The sequence below is a fragment of the Crinia signifera genome, chromosome 5 (assembly GCF_055691185.1).
Source record: "Crinia signifera chromosome 5, ASM5569118v1, whole genome shotgun sequence".
Taxonomy (NCBI): domain Eukaryota; kingdom Metazoa; phylum Chordata; class Amphibia; order Anura; family Myobatrachidae; genus Crinia; species Crinia signifera.
Genome location: NC_139221.1, coordinates 220,518,775 through 220,534,868, shown reverse-complemented (window position 1 = coordinate 220,534,868; position 16,094 = coordinate 220,518,775). Strand labels below are relative to the sequence as shown.

The window sequence follows — 16,094 nt, the reverse complement described above, 5'->3', positions numbered from 1 at the left end:
TATCTAACTTTTATAACACACAAGCATCTGCTTATTTGCGTTCAAGATACATTTATTTTTCCATTTTGCTTTAATCTTGTATAATGTAAATTCATCATGCAGTGTTTAGCCAAATGACCACCTCACCTGCCAATGCTTTCTTGTCTGTCATCTTCTCTGATTATGTAGTAGTATGGGTCAGTGACATGTGGTACAGTATGTAACTAAATGGGCTTTTTCTACCTATTGCTTGTGGAGTTCCCCCTTTATAAGGTTACTCCTACATCAGTAACTCATTGTCACTGACCACTCCTCACAAGCTACAGATCTTAACTGCACACCAACTTCAGTACCTGCCTTGTAGTAGGGTGCTTCTGTCACCAGCCATTTCTATTTGATTTCCTTGAAACTCTTGAAAGTTTACAGTGGATCATGATTGCTGGTTAGCTGTCCTTGGTGCTGAGGCACAACTCAAAACCACTCAACAGATGATGGATTTAAAGGTTAGCTGCTCCAGCAGGCATGTCCATCCTTGCCTCCAGCTGTTGTAAAACTACACATCTCAGCATGCCGTACAATAGATTTAGCATTCCCTAATAGCAAAACTGTGGCAAGGCATAATGGGACTTGTAGTTTCACAACAGCTGGTGGGCCAAGGTTGGATATGCCTACGCTACAGTATCTTTGGGCCATCTGAACTAAGCAGGTATCTCACAGGAGCAGAGCAGGCTCTTTCATAGAAGTACAGCAAAAAGCAATAGAAAAAGTCTCTTTGAGAGTGGTGAAACCACACTGGAGAGAGCCCTGGCACTGTTTATATGATTTATATAAATTAAATTAAGAAATTAATAAAAATAGCGCTTTCAACTGCTGCAGGTGTATGGAGCTTGCTAGGCTCCAAGAATAAAACAAATACAAAAAAAGAGAAACACTGCGATGTTAATTGGGAATGTGATATATTAACTCGCCCTGAGCACAATAATACAGGACACGCTATGATGTATTTAACATAATAAAATAAAAATACAAATAATAATAATGATTGCATAAGCAATGCAGACGATAGAACCTTGTGGGGTTTGCATTAGTTTGTCTTGACCTCTTCAGGTTAAAATACATTAATAAAAGACATATACTATTTTGCAAATATTTCTATAAAACATTTAAAATAATTGTTTTGTGCCACCAAAAATGCCGAACCATAAATGCTAAGTGATGGATTATCCTTTTTAAAGAAATAAGTAGGAAAATGGTCCATCTCCTATATAAAACTATAAAATTATTTGGAGATCATAAAATGTTAACCCTTAAGCCACCCACACACCGTGCGACGGGACGATGCGCTCTTCTGCACACATCCCATAAATCAGTGGTTCCCAACCCTGGTCCTCAAGGACCCCCAACAGAGCACATTTTCCAGGTCTCCACACAGAATCACAAGTGAAATAATTAGCTCCATCTGTGGATCTATTAAAATGTGTCTGGATAATGAGTGCACCTGTGCTTCTGCTAGGAGGCCTGGAAAACATGCACTGTTGGGGGTACTTGAGGACCAGGGTTGGGAACCACTGCCATAAAGTATGTGCTGCCCATGCCTTTTGAACTAGATTGCATCGCATCTCGCTCAAAACATGGTGCTTTAACCCATCACATGCATTTTGAACTAGATGCGATGCAATCACTCCGAGTTATCGCTCCATGTATGGGCGGCTTTATTATGATTGGTTGACAGTGAGATTTGGGAATAGTCACTGTCTCTGCCGAAAGCTTTCCCTGGAGCTTCCATGTCTGTTGTGCACTGTGCTGTTTAGCCAGCTGTCTGATAAATCTAGCTTTTACTCATCTAATTTAACTGAAGTGATTGTGTGTAATTATAATACTTCACATTTGCAGTTGTGCAGAGGCAATAACTGTCATATGCAGGAAAATCTCTTGTGATGTGATCCTGGTTAGCCAGGCACATCGTTGTATTGGCATCAGCCATTTCTGTTCTTTTAATATCTTTTGAGGGAGTATTCATGCAAGTGGTAGTCTCAGGTATTTACATATTTGACCGTCGTTAGATTCAATTTAGATGCCAATGACGATAAATAAATTTGCTTCCCTGTTGGAGAGTAACATTTCTATATTGGGGGTTCAAATTAAAGAGAAGGACACACTATTGGGTACTTTTTCCTATTTGTGTGTTATGTTAAGGTATTCTCTCAGAGGCAGGTATTCAATGCCATAATTCACCCTGTGCACCGAATCCTGTTTTGGATTCGCTGCATAATCGCCTGTTTCCAGACGGCTGGTGCATTCACTGCCAGCCCTCACTCACCCCTTATTCAACGCCGCAGGGAGATGGAAGCCTCCCAGCCTGCGCCGGACACTGTGGGGGTGAAGGAGGGCTGGCAGGGGATTCGGTATGAAATTCCGAGGGTCAAAATACAGACATTTAGAATGTACAGGTGAAACGGTACTTGTTTCCTAGCACGGCGCCCGCGATTTTAATCTTACAGCATCCTATACATCTCATCGCATTGCATACAATATAGTGGCATACGATGCGATTTTGTAATTGTGCAAGCACCCAGATGGGTGATTACAATGTTAGATGCACCCCCATTGTGAACGCCACCCCCCACTAGCAACGCCGAAGCGTGGCGAGCGTAGCAGTACGTGTCCTCTGACCATTTCATAACCCCACTATCCACGTCGGCGTGGAGTTGATTTTGGATAGTGTGGTGAGCGCAGTGAGGCGAGCGGACGCGGATGACTTAACATGTATTCCGCGTCCCCTCGCGGGGCTCGGTGGCTCGCTACACTATCTAAAATCAACTCCACGCCGAAGTGGATAGTGGGGGTATGAAAAGGTCGGATGACGTGTACCGCCGCCGCTCGCCACGCTTCGGGTTGGCGTTGATAGTGGGGGTGGCGTGGACAATGGGGGTGCATTTAACATTGTAAGCACCCATCAGGGTTGTACAATTAAAAATCATTTGGTGGCATACGATGCTGTGCGATATTTAATTGTACAGTCCGGCTCATTTACCCGATCATCGCATCGCATACCTTATGTAATGGTATGCGATGGGCACCGTGCTAGGAAACAAGTACCGGTGAAACAGTCAACATGACTTTGTGTCGTCAGGTCGCGAGGTCGACATGGTTTTTTTTACCCGAATGTCCACACGGTCAACATGGACACAGTTGGAAGTGAACCGCAGCCCCTCGCTTCGCTCGCGATGCTTCAGGCACGGTACCTCGCTGTGCTCGGCACACTATTTTATTCTCCCACCACGCCCTAGTGGATGGTAGGGCATGAAATACCGCCTGTCGGCACATGTCGGGTCAAAGACAGTTAAAAAAAAATCATGTCGACCTCGCGACCTGTCAATACAATGTTGACTGTTTCACCTGTACATTCTATATGTCGGTACTTTGACCTTGTCGGGATTTTAAATGTCGGGATTTTGACTGCATCCCCTGGCAGGGACATAGGGAGAGCCCTGGCAGAGCTGGCAGGGGACTGGGATAGCGAGCCGCTGCACTGGCCACACTACTGCATATTTTATGATCAGGACCAGTGTGCAGTGAATATATGAATATTAATGAGCGGCTCCCGGCCCCCTGGTGGCGAATGTGTGAAAAAAAAAAAAATTGTAAAAAAAATAGTTTTTTAAATTAAATATATATATATTCACATGCTACAAGCACATGAATAAAAATAGCATGCCCCTTCACCGGAAAAAAAAAAATCATATATTTTTTTTACACCAAAAAAAACCCCTTTATTTTAAAAGATCACATTCCAGTTCACCTTAAAAAGATGACGAATGCAAAACAGTGAATCATGGCGAAAATCACCAGAGAAAGTAGTTCTCCATTTGAGCATTGAATACACTCTCGGAGAATTTGACTAAAACCCCATTGAAAACCACCGGCGAATCGGCAGACATTCGCTATTCACTTGCAGCGAATTGTCTCCATTGAAAAGGGAGAATCGTTACTTCAGAGGAAAAATTCGCTGTAAGCCTGGATAAATGCCAGATTCACTGTAAACTACGGCAAATCTGAGGCATTGAATACTGACCAGACTGGCAGGCAGTACATAGATTTATGATGTGCTTCCCTCCTGATCTCACATCATCTACAGCAGGGGTGTCAAACTCAAATTCATCGGGGGCCGCATCAGCAGTTTGGTCACCCTCAAAGGGCCGGTTGTATCTGTAGGACTATGTGTCCACTCTTTATTATCATAAATTATTGTCACTGCATTCAATTATTGTATACTCAGCAGTAGCATTTCCCTCCTGCTATTGCTGTGAACTGCAGTGCATTAGGGCACACGCTGCCTGCACAGGGGGGCAGCACTCAGTCTTAGGGCATATGTCCTGCTTATTATCATGGGACACAGCAATTAATGATGGGCTGCAATGTGCCAGTGCACACACACACACACACACACATAGGCAGAGAGTTTGACACTTACCCGCTCTGATGCGTGCACTCCAGTCTGAGCTGCTCCACCACCAAGGACACAGCTGCGCTCTCACACAGGCGCATTTCCCCCTCCCTCCTGTGAGTAGCGCTCCTCGCACTATCTATCCAGGAGTGGGGGGCAGCGTGCTCCCGGTCACTGTGCAGTGCACACTCAGCAGTAAGTGACCTGGAGCGCACAGCAGCAGCAGCACCATTCACCACGACGGACCTGCTCTTTCCTCTCTCTGGCTCCTATACAGCAGGTGGGAGCGGAGGAGGGGTTGACGACCGGCGGCACTGCGCTAGAGGGCAGACGTTCTCTGGCTTGTAGGCTGCCGCGCATGCGCTGAAGAGGCGGCTTTCTTGTTTAAAAAAAAAATAAAAGAATAAAAGGTGAAGGCTGGCGGCAGCTGCGCGGGCCACATGAAGAGGTCTGGCGGGCCGAATTTGACACCCTGATCTACAGCATTGTGAAACCATGGAAACTATGAATAGTACATTAAGCGTAACAATCTCTCTTCAGTCCTGCAGGATGTTCTGCAGCTCATTGTTGCTGAATCTACTGCTTGATAACTGACTGTACTGGTATTTTGCAATTGACATCTGCCATGCTCCCGCATATGATCAAATGCATGTAATATAGTGTAATCTGATTTGACTATTTTTGGGTGTGAGATCACCTGTTACTGTGCCAAAGTCATATTGGACCTTTTCTAATTGTTATTTTCTGACGGGTGTGGTACAGGGATCCGACAGTCGGGATCCCGACTGTCCGGACTCAGACAGCATGGTGAGCGCAACTAAGCCCCTTCCACCTCGCCACGCTGCGGGCGCAGTGGCGAGCTATTCTATTCTCCCTCTATGGGGGGCGTGGACCCCCACGAGGGAAAATGGCAGGTGGTCGCCGGGAACCCGGCTGTCTGTGTTTTGACAGTCGTAATCCTGACGTCGGGATCCCGTCCGGCACCATTTTCTGACCACGGGACTGCTGATGGCTATATTGGAGCTGTCCATATCCCAGTTTACTTGGGAAAGTCCCATCCACATTGCTGTTTGCAATTTTTCTTGTAGCATTTCTGTCCTCAACTTTATCAGGATATAAGACACTTAAGGGGGCTTACACACATAGTGATCTGACTTTGTTTGACTAGATTACTTAGAAATTAAACCCACATTGCTGTGTGTGTAGGGCACATAGCAATAGTGACCATGGCAGATATATAACAACCCTGCTGGATAAATCTAGTCCGATCGCTTAACAAGAGACTGCACGTATTCTGTGTTTTGTGTAGTGGGTGATCGAAATCCGCTATCTGCACTAACATTCTTAGGGGGGTATTCACTCTGGGGTCACGGCTGTCGAGCTAGCCCAACAGCCGTGACCCTGTCCCGTTCTTGGTCTGCTCGACCGAGAACAAGCAGGTGGGATTCAATTTCTCATCTGCAGTGGGACGAGAAGGGGGCGTGTCCGCTAGCTGCGTCCGGGAGCTTGTCACTTCCCGGCTTGTGAAGTTGGGCTTGTTCCGCCGAATTACCCTGTTCAATGCTGTCGGGGAAGACAACATTAAATAGGGCCCCGCAGCCATCTCCCCCGTTGGAAGATGGGTGCGGGTGATTGAATACCCCTTCTCTATGCTTGATCACAGGGTGAACATCGCTGGCATTTTCTGAGGGATCTAGATTCCAGGTAGCTAAAGGGGAATCTCTCATGCTGAATCTCCAGTGCTCAATCCCTGGTAACGATCTCTACATGTGTAGGCCCCATTAGGTACAAACATTTTCTTTGTAGCTACCTATCTTAAGGGGCATAAATACGGGTCAACTTCGGCCCCATTTTGAAGTGATCTGACTAGGTCTCTTAGAAACGGAGCATTGACCGCTCTGCAAAGATGGTGATGCGCGGTCCTGCGTGTCGCTATCACCTGCATTGTAATCCAGTTCTTGCACTAGCTTTACTGCTAGATTTTGGGGCATGATCACTCAGCACACAGCATTGCGGTGTACATCAGGGGGCGAACTGCGCAATGTGCTGAGTGATCATGCTTAAGCACGTGGCTCAGCAAGACAGCCGGGTCGCCCCGTGTGTAGCGGCCTTTACTTACAGATACAGACATGTTCATATCCACCTACCTGCACATATTATTATAACAGTGTGAGACACTTAGTGTATACATGTTGCTGTAAATACAGTACCCCTATTCTATGCACCTAGACACTTTTTAAGAATCCAAATGAATGTGAAGGTATATTTGTTATTAAATAACGGTTATCTGGTTTATTGCTCATTTATTTGGTCTCCGATGCTACCAAAAGGAGCCATATACTATGTCAAACTCTCTATGGCACACACTAATTAGGTTGTTTTAGTATAGTCCTGAAGGTGTAGAATGCTGGACCAGGCATTAATGAGTTAGTTGATTCTAGAGCTCATTGACCCTAAAACTTTGGTCAATCTGTGATGAATTTGCCACCTTGATTTCTTCCTGACTACTGGGTGATTTCATGGAAAGTCACAGAGCTACATCATACAATTGATGTGGCAGATGTAGGTGGGTTGCTGGATGAATTCAATGTGTGTTTTGCAGCAAGATTTAATGTTTTCCATATCTCTCATGTCTGTCTTTATAAGTATTGTCTTTGATATCCCGACATCTTGCTTAAGCTATTCCATCTGGAAAGGCTCTTTAATGATGTGAAAAATAGGTTGCATGTCTTTAAAGGAGTTATTGATTAAGGTTTCCTGGGGACTCTAATAAGGCATGTAACTCTACAAGTTGATGATAAAAATGTTCAGTTTACAGTAGAATTCCCCTTAAATATTAAAAGGTATACACATTGCATTACACTGAGGTTTGTATGTGGGATGCGGACATGTTGAAATCAAGATGTTAAGAATACCGACCGTAGCATCCCGATAGTGAGTACTGGGGAGATTACCATTAGACTGTGGGAGGGGGCAGTTAAGCCAGGTACATGAAAGAGCGATCTCGGCCTGATCATTTGTTTCCAGACAAATCGTCCGAATCATTCAGTGTATACTCATGATTTGTGCACTCCTGCTTTGTTAGCGATTTTCTTCTGGTTGGCCCTGCCGAAGGGTCAGTCAGAAGACATCACTAGCATGCTATGCTGTCAAATGTAGCATGGCATCCCCTGTCACTCAATCAACTCCCCCTGCCAATGCAGAGTCCCACAGGATCAGCCGGCTACACATCATTCCAACATGTGTTCTGATTAAAATACACTGTTATAAATATGGCCTTTAGGATCCAACCATTGGGATATCGATACCATCCTGTGTGTCCAGACCTGCATATTTCCCATTTCAAATGATTCAAAAATATTTCCAATTTATTAATTTTTTTTTTTTTTTTGGCTTTTTACAGCACTAAAGCTTGATTTACTAACCAAATGCAAAGGCCTTTCATCGAATCTTTAAATTGTGGAGAAACAAACCAAACTAATTTGTTGCAGTGCGCTATTGCACTAGTAATGCGAATGTTGTCGTATAAGGATAGCATACATGTATATTTCACGTTGTAGCGTCTTGCATTATTGAATTATCAGTGTTGCATGGATTGTTTATCTCTTTGGAGAAACTACTTTTTGAATGCAATTTTTGGTACTCTTTACCTAGAACGGCGCCCATCGGGGTGATCGCGGGATCGCGGGCAGTACATAAACGGCCGCGACGCGATGCCCGCGATCACCGCGATTTTCCCATAGGGAACAATGTTAAAAAGTCAGATTGACCGCGATTTTGCATTCAATGCCTCAATGCCCGCGATTTTACCATAGGAATCAATGTTAAATGGGCTACAGAGCCCAAATAGGCTCAATTAACCCTTAAATGTCACCCCAATTTTTTGACGCCACCCCACGATCCACGCCAACCCGAAGCGTGGCGAGCGCAGCGAGCCCGCGAGGGGCGGCGGTACGCGTCCTCCGACCTTTTCATGCCCTACTATCCACGTCGGCGTGGAGTTGAGAATAGAATAGTGTGGCGAGCCACCGAGCCCGAAGCGTGGCGAGCGCACGCGGATACCTTCACAGTTATACGCGTCCCCTCGCGGACTTCACAGGTGTCCGTGGCGACGCCGACACCTGTGAAGCCCGCGAAGGGACGCGTTTACCTGTGAAGGTATCCGCGTCCCCTCGCGGGGCTCGCTGCGCTCGCCACGCTTCGGGCTCGCTGCGCTCGCCACACTATTCTATTCTCAACTCCACGCCGACGTGGATAGTAGGGCATGAAAAGGTCGGAGGACGCGTACCGCCGCCCCTCGCGGGCTCGCTGCGCTCGCCACGCTTCGGGTTGGCGTGGATCGTGGGGTGGCGTAAAAAAATTGGGGTGACATTTAAGGGTTAATTGGGTCTATTTGGGCTCTGTAGCCCATTTAACATTGATTCCTATGGGAAAATCGCGGGCATTGAGGCATTTAACATTAAAATCGCGATCAATTAGGCTTTTTAACATTGTTCCCTATGGGAAAATCGCGGTGATCGCGGGTACACGATTTTGATTTACCCGCGATTTACCCGCGATGCCCGCGATTTTTTACCCCCGACGCCCGCGATTCTGATCGCGGGCGCCGTTCTAGGTAAAGAGTACCCAATTTTTTTTTTCAAAAAGAGTAATATGAAAAAAAGGACAAGCATTGTTTAATGCTTTTCATGTCTGCCATTTTGTCATTCTTAATGTCTATCAATGGTCCAGTGAAGCTTGTGAAGGAAGCTAGACGTTACCATGGAATATTACTTGTATGAAATGAAAATCTTTATTTTACACTGTTTAATTTCATGAGAATTGGCTTTGAGAAACCTATTTAGCAGAGTGACTTGTTTCTGTATACAGTATAATGTTAGAGACCTTTCTGAATGAAAGCATCACAAATACTGTAGTGATTACTTCACAAGAATGAACCATATGGAGATTAATCAGCCTTTCCTTTCCTTTCCAGTTCTGCTAATGCTGCTCCGGAGTTTGAAGGCCGTGGAGGAGAGGAGCTTGGCACAGAGATTGCGAACATGTTTTACAAAATATACGATAACAAGAGCAGTATTGACCTTAAATCTCTATGCATTCTGCCAGGAGAGCATTGCTGGGTCCTTTATGTTGATGTACTGGTGAGAGAAATGTGTTATCTCTATTCCGTCATACAGTATCTTTCTTATAACTCGTAAAAGCACTCTTAGCATGCCGTAATAGAAGCGATTATGGGAGAAATGTATCAAAGCTTCTACCTAGCATTTTATAGAATGTACTAGCTTTTGCTTTCTCTGCGCAACTTCTTGGGGTGGATTATTAGATAGATGGTGTCTAGATTAAAGTAAATATGTTAACCGGGTCAAAATATCGACATGAAAAAGGTAGACGCGTGAAAAGGTCAACATGAGTTTTTCACCTTTTTTTGGTGTCAATTTTGACATGAACCCCCTCACATGACTTGTGCTCTTGGCATGCTTCGGGCTAAATTATATTATATATTCTCCCTCTATGCCTAAATGGATGGTAAAGCACCGTAAGAACAAGATGGTTTAAAAAAAATCATGAAAAACTAGATATCTTGCCACATGTCTACCTTTTGACCCTGTTGACATATTGCATGTCGACCTTTTGGGAGTAGACCTATTGACTGTCTATATAGACACTGTAGATCAACTGGAACCACAACTTCTTACCCTTTTAGAAAGTCAAATACTTTCCCCCTCTATTTTCATTTGGAAATTACAATATAATCATTGAAAAATATTTATATCCAATGTAGAATTTGTCTGTCCACGCATTGTCTACATAATACTAGCTTTCCTTTAAGGTTCATATATTCTCTCCGTACTTGCGTGGGTTTCCTCCGGGTACTCCGGTTTCCTCCCACAATCCAAAAATATACTGGTAGGTTAATTGGCTCCCAACAAATTAACCCTACAATGTCTGTGTGTGTACATGTGGTAAGGAACATAGATTGTAAGCTCCACTGGGGCAGGGACTGATGTGAATGTTCAACTATACTCTGTAAAGCGCTGCGGAATATGTGTGCGCTATATAAGAAACTGTAAATAATATATACAATGAATGTCATTAACCATTTTGCGGATTCTGACAGGTCGGAACAATAAAATCATCCAGTGTGTATGCACTCAATCGCTGATGATGCGCACTTCCGCAAACAGTCAGCAAAATCCTGTTATCTGTACATGCAGGATGACAGAAGATATAGTTTGAGCAAAGGATATTTAGAAAATGTCACCTTTTTTGTTTTCCCTTAACAATACAAAAACACCTAAATAAATAAATCGTATTTGAATATTTGTACGATATCCTAATAGGGTTTATTGGTTACCATTGTAGCTTTAGCAGTTTGCTACTAGGGTGGTATTTACTAAAAGAGCAGCAACATATGTTGTCCTGGTTTATTAGGTGCTTTCACTAATCAGTTGAAGTACCAAAACCCTCATAGTACAATTGAATCCTAAACTGGGCCAAAAATGTGAGCAAATCCTTTTTTTCAATTTTTTTTTTATTTTTTTTAAATTACAGTAAATGTTGTCCAAATAATTCATCCTCTACTTATTCATAGATAAGAAGTACCAATCCCGGGATTGATATCCTGGCAATTTTAGGGCAAAATCCTGGAATCCCATCAATCCTGGGATAATCCACCCTAAAGAGAAGGGCACTAATTATCAATCATGCCATGATTTGTTGTGGTGATGTACAGTCTGAACATTAATCTGTTTTTTGTTTTTTAAGTTTCGCCAGTTCAGGAACCACCTCTTCCGAGGTCCCAGAAAAAAAATGCTGTTCCCTGACACTTGGTATCCCAGCTAAATAGGGTTGTGCATCACTGCTGAAGATTATGCTGCTTCCACACCGCAAAACCTGCTTTGACTCGTTGTTTTTTTTTTTAAGTTTCTTAAATAGGGTCAGAGCAAGTTAAACCCCTTTCACATTGCATGTTGTAAAGGGTATATTACTGGTTAATTACCGTCTTTGTACCTTTCACATTGAACCCATTTTCAACCATTCCCTGGTACCTGGCCAGCGCCCCCCCCCCCCCCCCAAATAAAAAAACCGGGTCTGTACTGTGTAGGATCTTTCTTTTTAACGGTTTTGAATTACCGGTTTTCTTGAACCGGTAATTTAAAACTGGCGCTTTCACACTACAGCTATAACTGTTTTAAAACGGTTAAAAATAGGCAAATTACCGGGTTATAGCTGCGGTGTGAAAGGGGTAGAACTGTTTTGAGACTACACCTTTTTATAACTTTTAGAAGTTAGTGTTTTATAGTAGTCTCCTCTCGCTACCTGTACTTTACTTGGTTCTTTTGTTGTGATCAGTTCTGTTACAGTTTCCATAGTTACAGAGAACTGGTCTGATTTTTGTTTTATGACTACTTTGTGCATAAGAATAAAAAACAGCAGAGCAATAATCTAAGCAGCATTCCCTTCTTGATCTTCCTGTCAGATGTAATAATGCACATGTCCCAGTTTACAACTAATCTTCAATTATTACAGTTCTTGAAAAGTGTGTCTTTGTTCTCTTCTGGAAGTTATGATTTTGTAATTAAAGATAACAATTACCACCTGACTGATCATTGCTTTTGCATGTTAACTGTTTACTGTCAGGGCGTCAATTATTTAATTTAACCACTGTTGCTTCTAATGAGAATTTAGCTGGTTGCCTCATACAGCACTGTGGGAGAAAATATTTCATCATTTATTCAGTGTACTGGTTTAGAATTCCTGCTGATGCAAGTACTATAGGTGTTCATGTGTATTTGTTAGACCATAACTTATTTACTGTACATACTGCAGACGTGGAAATAGTAATGTAAGATGGAAATCATGGAGGTCGTGTAAGGAGCCAGTGAAGACGTGCATCTATTGGCATCAACAGAAATAACATGCCCGCCGTAGTTTTGAAGTTGTATCAGCTACATGTACATGGCTCCTATCAGTATTTGGGCAGTCCTGTTCATAGTCATATACATAGAGTATAACATGGTGTTGCATCATTCTTTGTTATAATATTATTTTCTGTTTGCAGCTATTGGAGTGTGGTGGAAATCTATTTGATACAATATCCATAGCAGTGAAGGCCGCTCTCTTTAATGCCAGGTAAGCTGTGAGGTAAAATGTATAAGTAACCATGTGCCCTGCTCGTATTTCACAGGCTAACTAAAGAATAGTGCCCATAATCCGCTTTGCCCAGCACAATCATGGAGCTTCTATTTTGTTCCTGAAGAACACATCACTGGTATTAGGTCAGGCATACGATGTCTGGGATGATCCTCTGCTAAACCTGTGAGCGCAGTGGGAGTCTCATGTTAGGCTTCAGGAACCCTTTATGTGTAATATTTGTTGGAAAGGAAATCTAAACTGTGGAAGAAATTGTGAAATCTTGTCTTCAGATCTAAATTCAATATACTAAACTGAACAACTAGACAGAACATGTGATATTGGAATTGTATGTGTAAAATATCTTTCTGAAATACTATACAGATAGATTTATTGGATTTATATCCGTAAGAATGAATGCCTTTAGGAGAGCTTTTCAGACCATCATTTTGAGTTTTGTGCCCCCTGTGGGTATTATACACCTGTACTGCCGTTTTTATGCTCAAACAGTTTAAAAAAAATTTTGGTATACTGTAGTTTTTGAGTCTATACTCTGTGGCGCTGCATTTAAGGGGGAAATTTACTAAAGGAATTTTTAAAAAAAAAATAGGTGTATTTGTATCCAGAAATACACTTATTTTTGACATTTACTATCCCGAAAATACGGCCATTCATATTCGTATTGATGTGCTACCAATACGAATACGAATTGCTGTATTTTCGAAATAGTAAATGTCAAAAATAAGTGTATTTCTGGATACAAATACACCTATTTTTTTTTTGTAAATTTCCCCCTAAGTGTCTGCAGCACTAGTCACTTGTAGTTACTTCCCTAGTAACTGGACATAATAGGTTTATAGAAATGGTAAGTGACTTTGTGCGCTGACACCTTCCCAGCGAAAGGGTGACTGTATTATTAAAAGTGAATGATTCGTGGGTGAAAAATAAATGTTACTTCCCTTATTATGGCTATCTTCACCTTACAATGAGGCTCTCCGAAAATATATAAGAGATGGGGACATGAGGAAGATGGAAAAACAAATAGTATAATTTTGCCAGGGATAACAATTTATTAATACAAAAACACTTAAAACACAATAAAATAAAATTGGACCGATTTGTAAGGTCTCCTTAATAATATGGGTGGGGGTTTACCAGATCATGGTGATTATGAACGCCTGTAGGAAAGTTCTTTCAATCCTTAAAGGGCCCTTGGTTCTCCGAATAAACCTGGGTCCCAGTTGTTTCACAGATCTCCAGCTCTGGATTCCTCCTTCCCATACACAACACTCCAGCCTCCTGCAACGCGTATCGGGAACTGCTTGTCCCTTCGTCAGGCAGCTCACTGTCAGCTCACTGCCTGACTAAGGGACAAGCAGTTCCCGATACACGTTGCTGGAGTGTTGTGTATGGGAAGGAGGAATCCAGAGCTGGAGATCTGTGAAACACCTGGGACCCAGGTTTATCCGGAGAACCAAGGGCCCTTTAAGGATTGAAAGAAGTTTCCTACAGGCGTTCATAATCGCCATGATCTGGTAAACTCCCACCCATATTATTAAGGAGACCTTACAAATCGGTCCAATTTTATCACCGTGTGAAAAATATTTGGTACTTGTGTATTTTGGCGGCGCCCATCGCATCGTATCGCATCCCATAAGGCATGCGATATCGCGCAAAATTGTACAATGTCATACAATTTAAAAATTGTATGACATTGTATATGGCATACAATGCCCTACAATGCGATGCGATTAAACATTGTATAAGCACCCTAATGGTGCACCCCCACGCCACCCCCCACTATAAACGTGAACCCGAAGCGTGGCGAGCGCAGCGGTACGCGTCCTCCGACCTTTTCATACCCCCACTATCCACGTTGGCGTGGAGTTGAGAATAGAAAGTGTGGCCAGTGGGCGCGGATACCTCTGAAGCCCACGAAGGGACGCGGATACCTGTGAAGGTATCCGCGTCCCCTCGCGGGGCTCTCTGCGCTCGTCACGCTTCGGCCTCGGTGGCTCGCTGCGCTCGCCACACTTTCTATTCTCAACTCCACGCCGACGTGGATAGTGGGGTATGAAAAGGTCGGAGGATGCGTACCGCCGCCCCTCGCGGGCTCGCTGCGCTCACCACGCTTCGGGTTCACGTTTATAGTGGGGGGGTGGCGTGGGGGTGCATTTAAAATTGTAAGCACCCATTTGGGTGCTTAAAAGCACCCTTTAGGGTGCTTATACAATGTTTCATTGCATAGGGCAGTGGTTCCCAAACTGTGTGCCGTGGCTCCCTGGGGTGCCTCGGGACACATGCAGGGGTGCCCTGGTTTGGTGGTTAATTATTTATGAGCAAAACCAGTGCTGGCAGCTGCCAATCATAAAATGTGTACAAACAGAAGCAAATCCTGCCCTTTACCACATAACTGACCCTAAGAATCGCATATAAACCCCATTGAATTATTTTTTATTGGCCTAGGGGTGCCGTGAAAAAATTTTGATACTCCTAGGGTGCCGTGATTTAAAAAAGATTGGGAACCCCTGGCATAGGGGGCAAAAATCGCATGCGATGCGATAAAAACATTGCGCGATGGACATCGGGGGCGCCGCCAAAATACACAAGTACCAAATATTTTATTGTGTTTTAAGTGTTATTGTATTAATAAATTGTTATCCCTGGCAATATTATACTATTTTTCCATCTTCCTCATGTCCCCATCTCTTTTATATATTTTCGGAGAGCCTCATTGTGAGGTGAAGATAGCCATAATTAGGGAAGTAACATTTATTTTTCACCCACGAATCATTCACTTTTAATAATACAGTCACCCTTTCGCTGGGAAGGTGTCAGCGCACAAAGTCACTTACCATTTCTATAAACCAGTTTAAAAAAAATTGTATGGGTGTAAAATCCGCTCTCCTATAAACCACCATGTTCCCTTTTTGCTTGGTTCTTCATACTACTTATTTACTTCTAGTAGGATATACTACATGGCAACAGCAGGCACATGATGTAGTAAGCAAATAGGCTTTGGAAAAGCCCTCGTTGTTCTGTTGTCATTGTGATTTACACCACAGCTGTCATATGACATGCAGGACTATTTAAGGTGCAAATACACAATATTCAAATGAAGAACCTTCATTTATGCTAGTCATGGGAACTGCTACAGAACCACATCTGATCTAGTCTCCTCCTAATGCCAAAGATGCATTCTTTTGTATTGCCAGCAAGGGAGCAAATGGTGCATCTGGGACACAGAAGGGAATGTTTCTCCTTGCACAGCGCCAGTAGAAGATATTACTCTACGAGCTGTAACCTCATGAATATTAAAAGTATGAACACTGGTAATGAAGCTTCTCGGGGAAATCAGTGGTGGCTGTTAGCTTAATCCTGAATATTTATTCCTACCACTTGCTCTAGGTTACAAGTTAACTCATTTGTGGGATATAAATGATGGTGACAGAGTAGTTCTATAAAGCCTTCTGAAGAATTGATAAGTGGGAAGGTTCCCCATGGCAACTAATCAATGTCTATCGATCATTTTATA

The 16,094-nt window shown here is 43.2% G+C and overlaps 1 protein-coding gene across 1 annotated transcript in view; it reads left to right on the top strand.

Annotated features, from left to right (window-relative positions):
• Positions 1–16,094, top strand: part of EXOSC7 (exosome component 7) — a 32,386-nt gene that overhangs the window by 7,530 nt on the left and 8,762 nt on the right. Inside the window, exons 4-5 of the mRNA XM_083188558.1 lie at positions 9,402–9,567; positions 12,489–12,559. Of these exons, the coding sequence (XP_083044684.1) occupies positions 9,402–9,567; positions 12,489–12,559 (237 nt within the window). The remainder of the gene's footprint in view (positions 1–9,401; positions 9,568–12,488; positions 12,560–16,094) is intronic.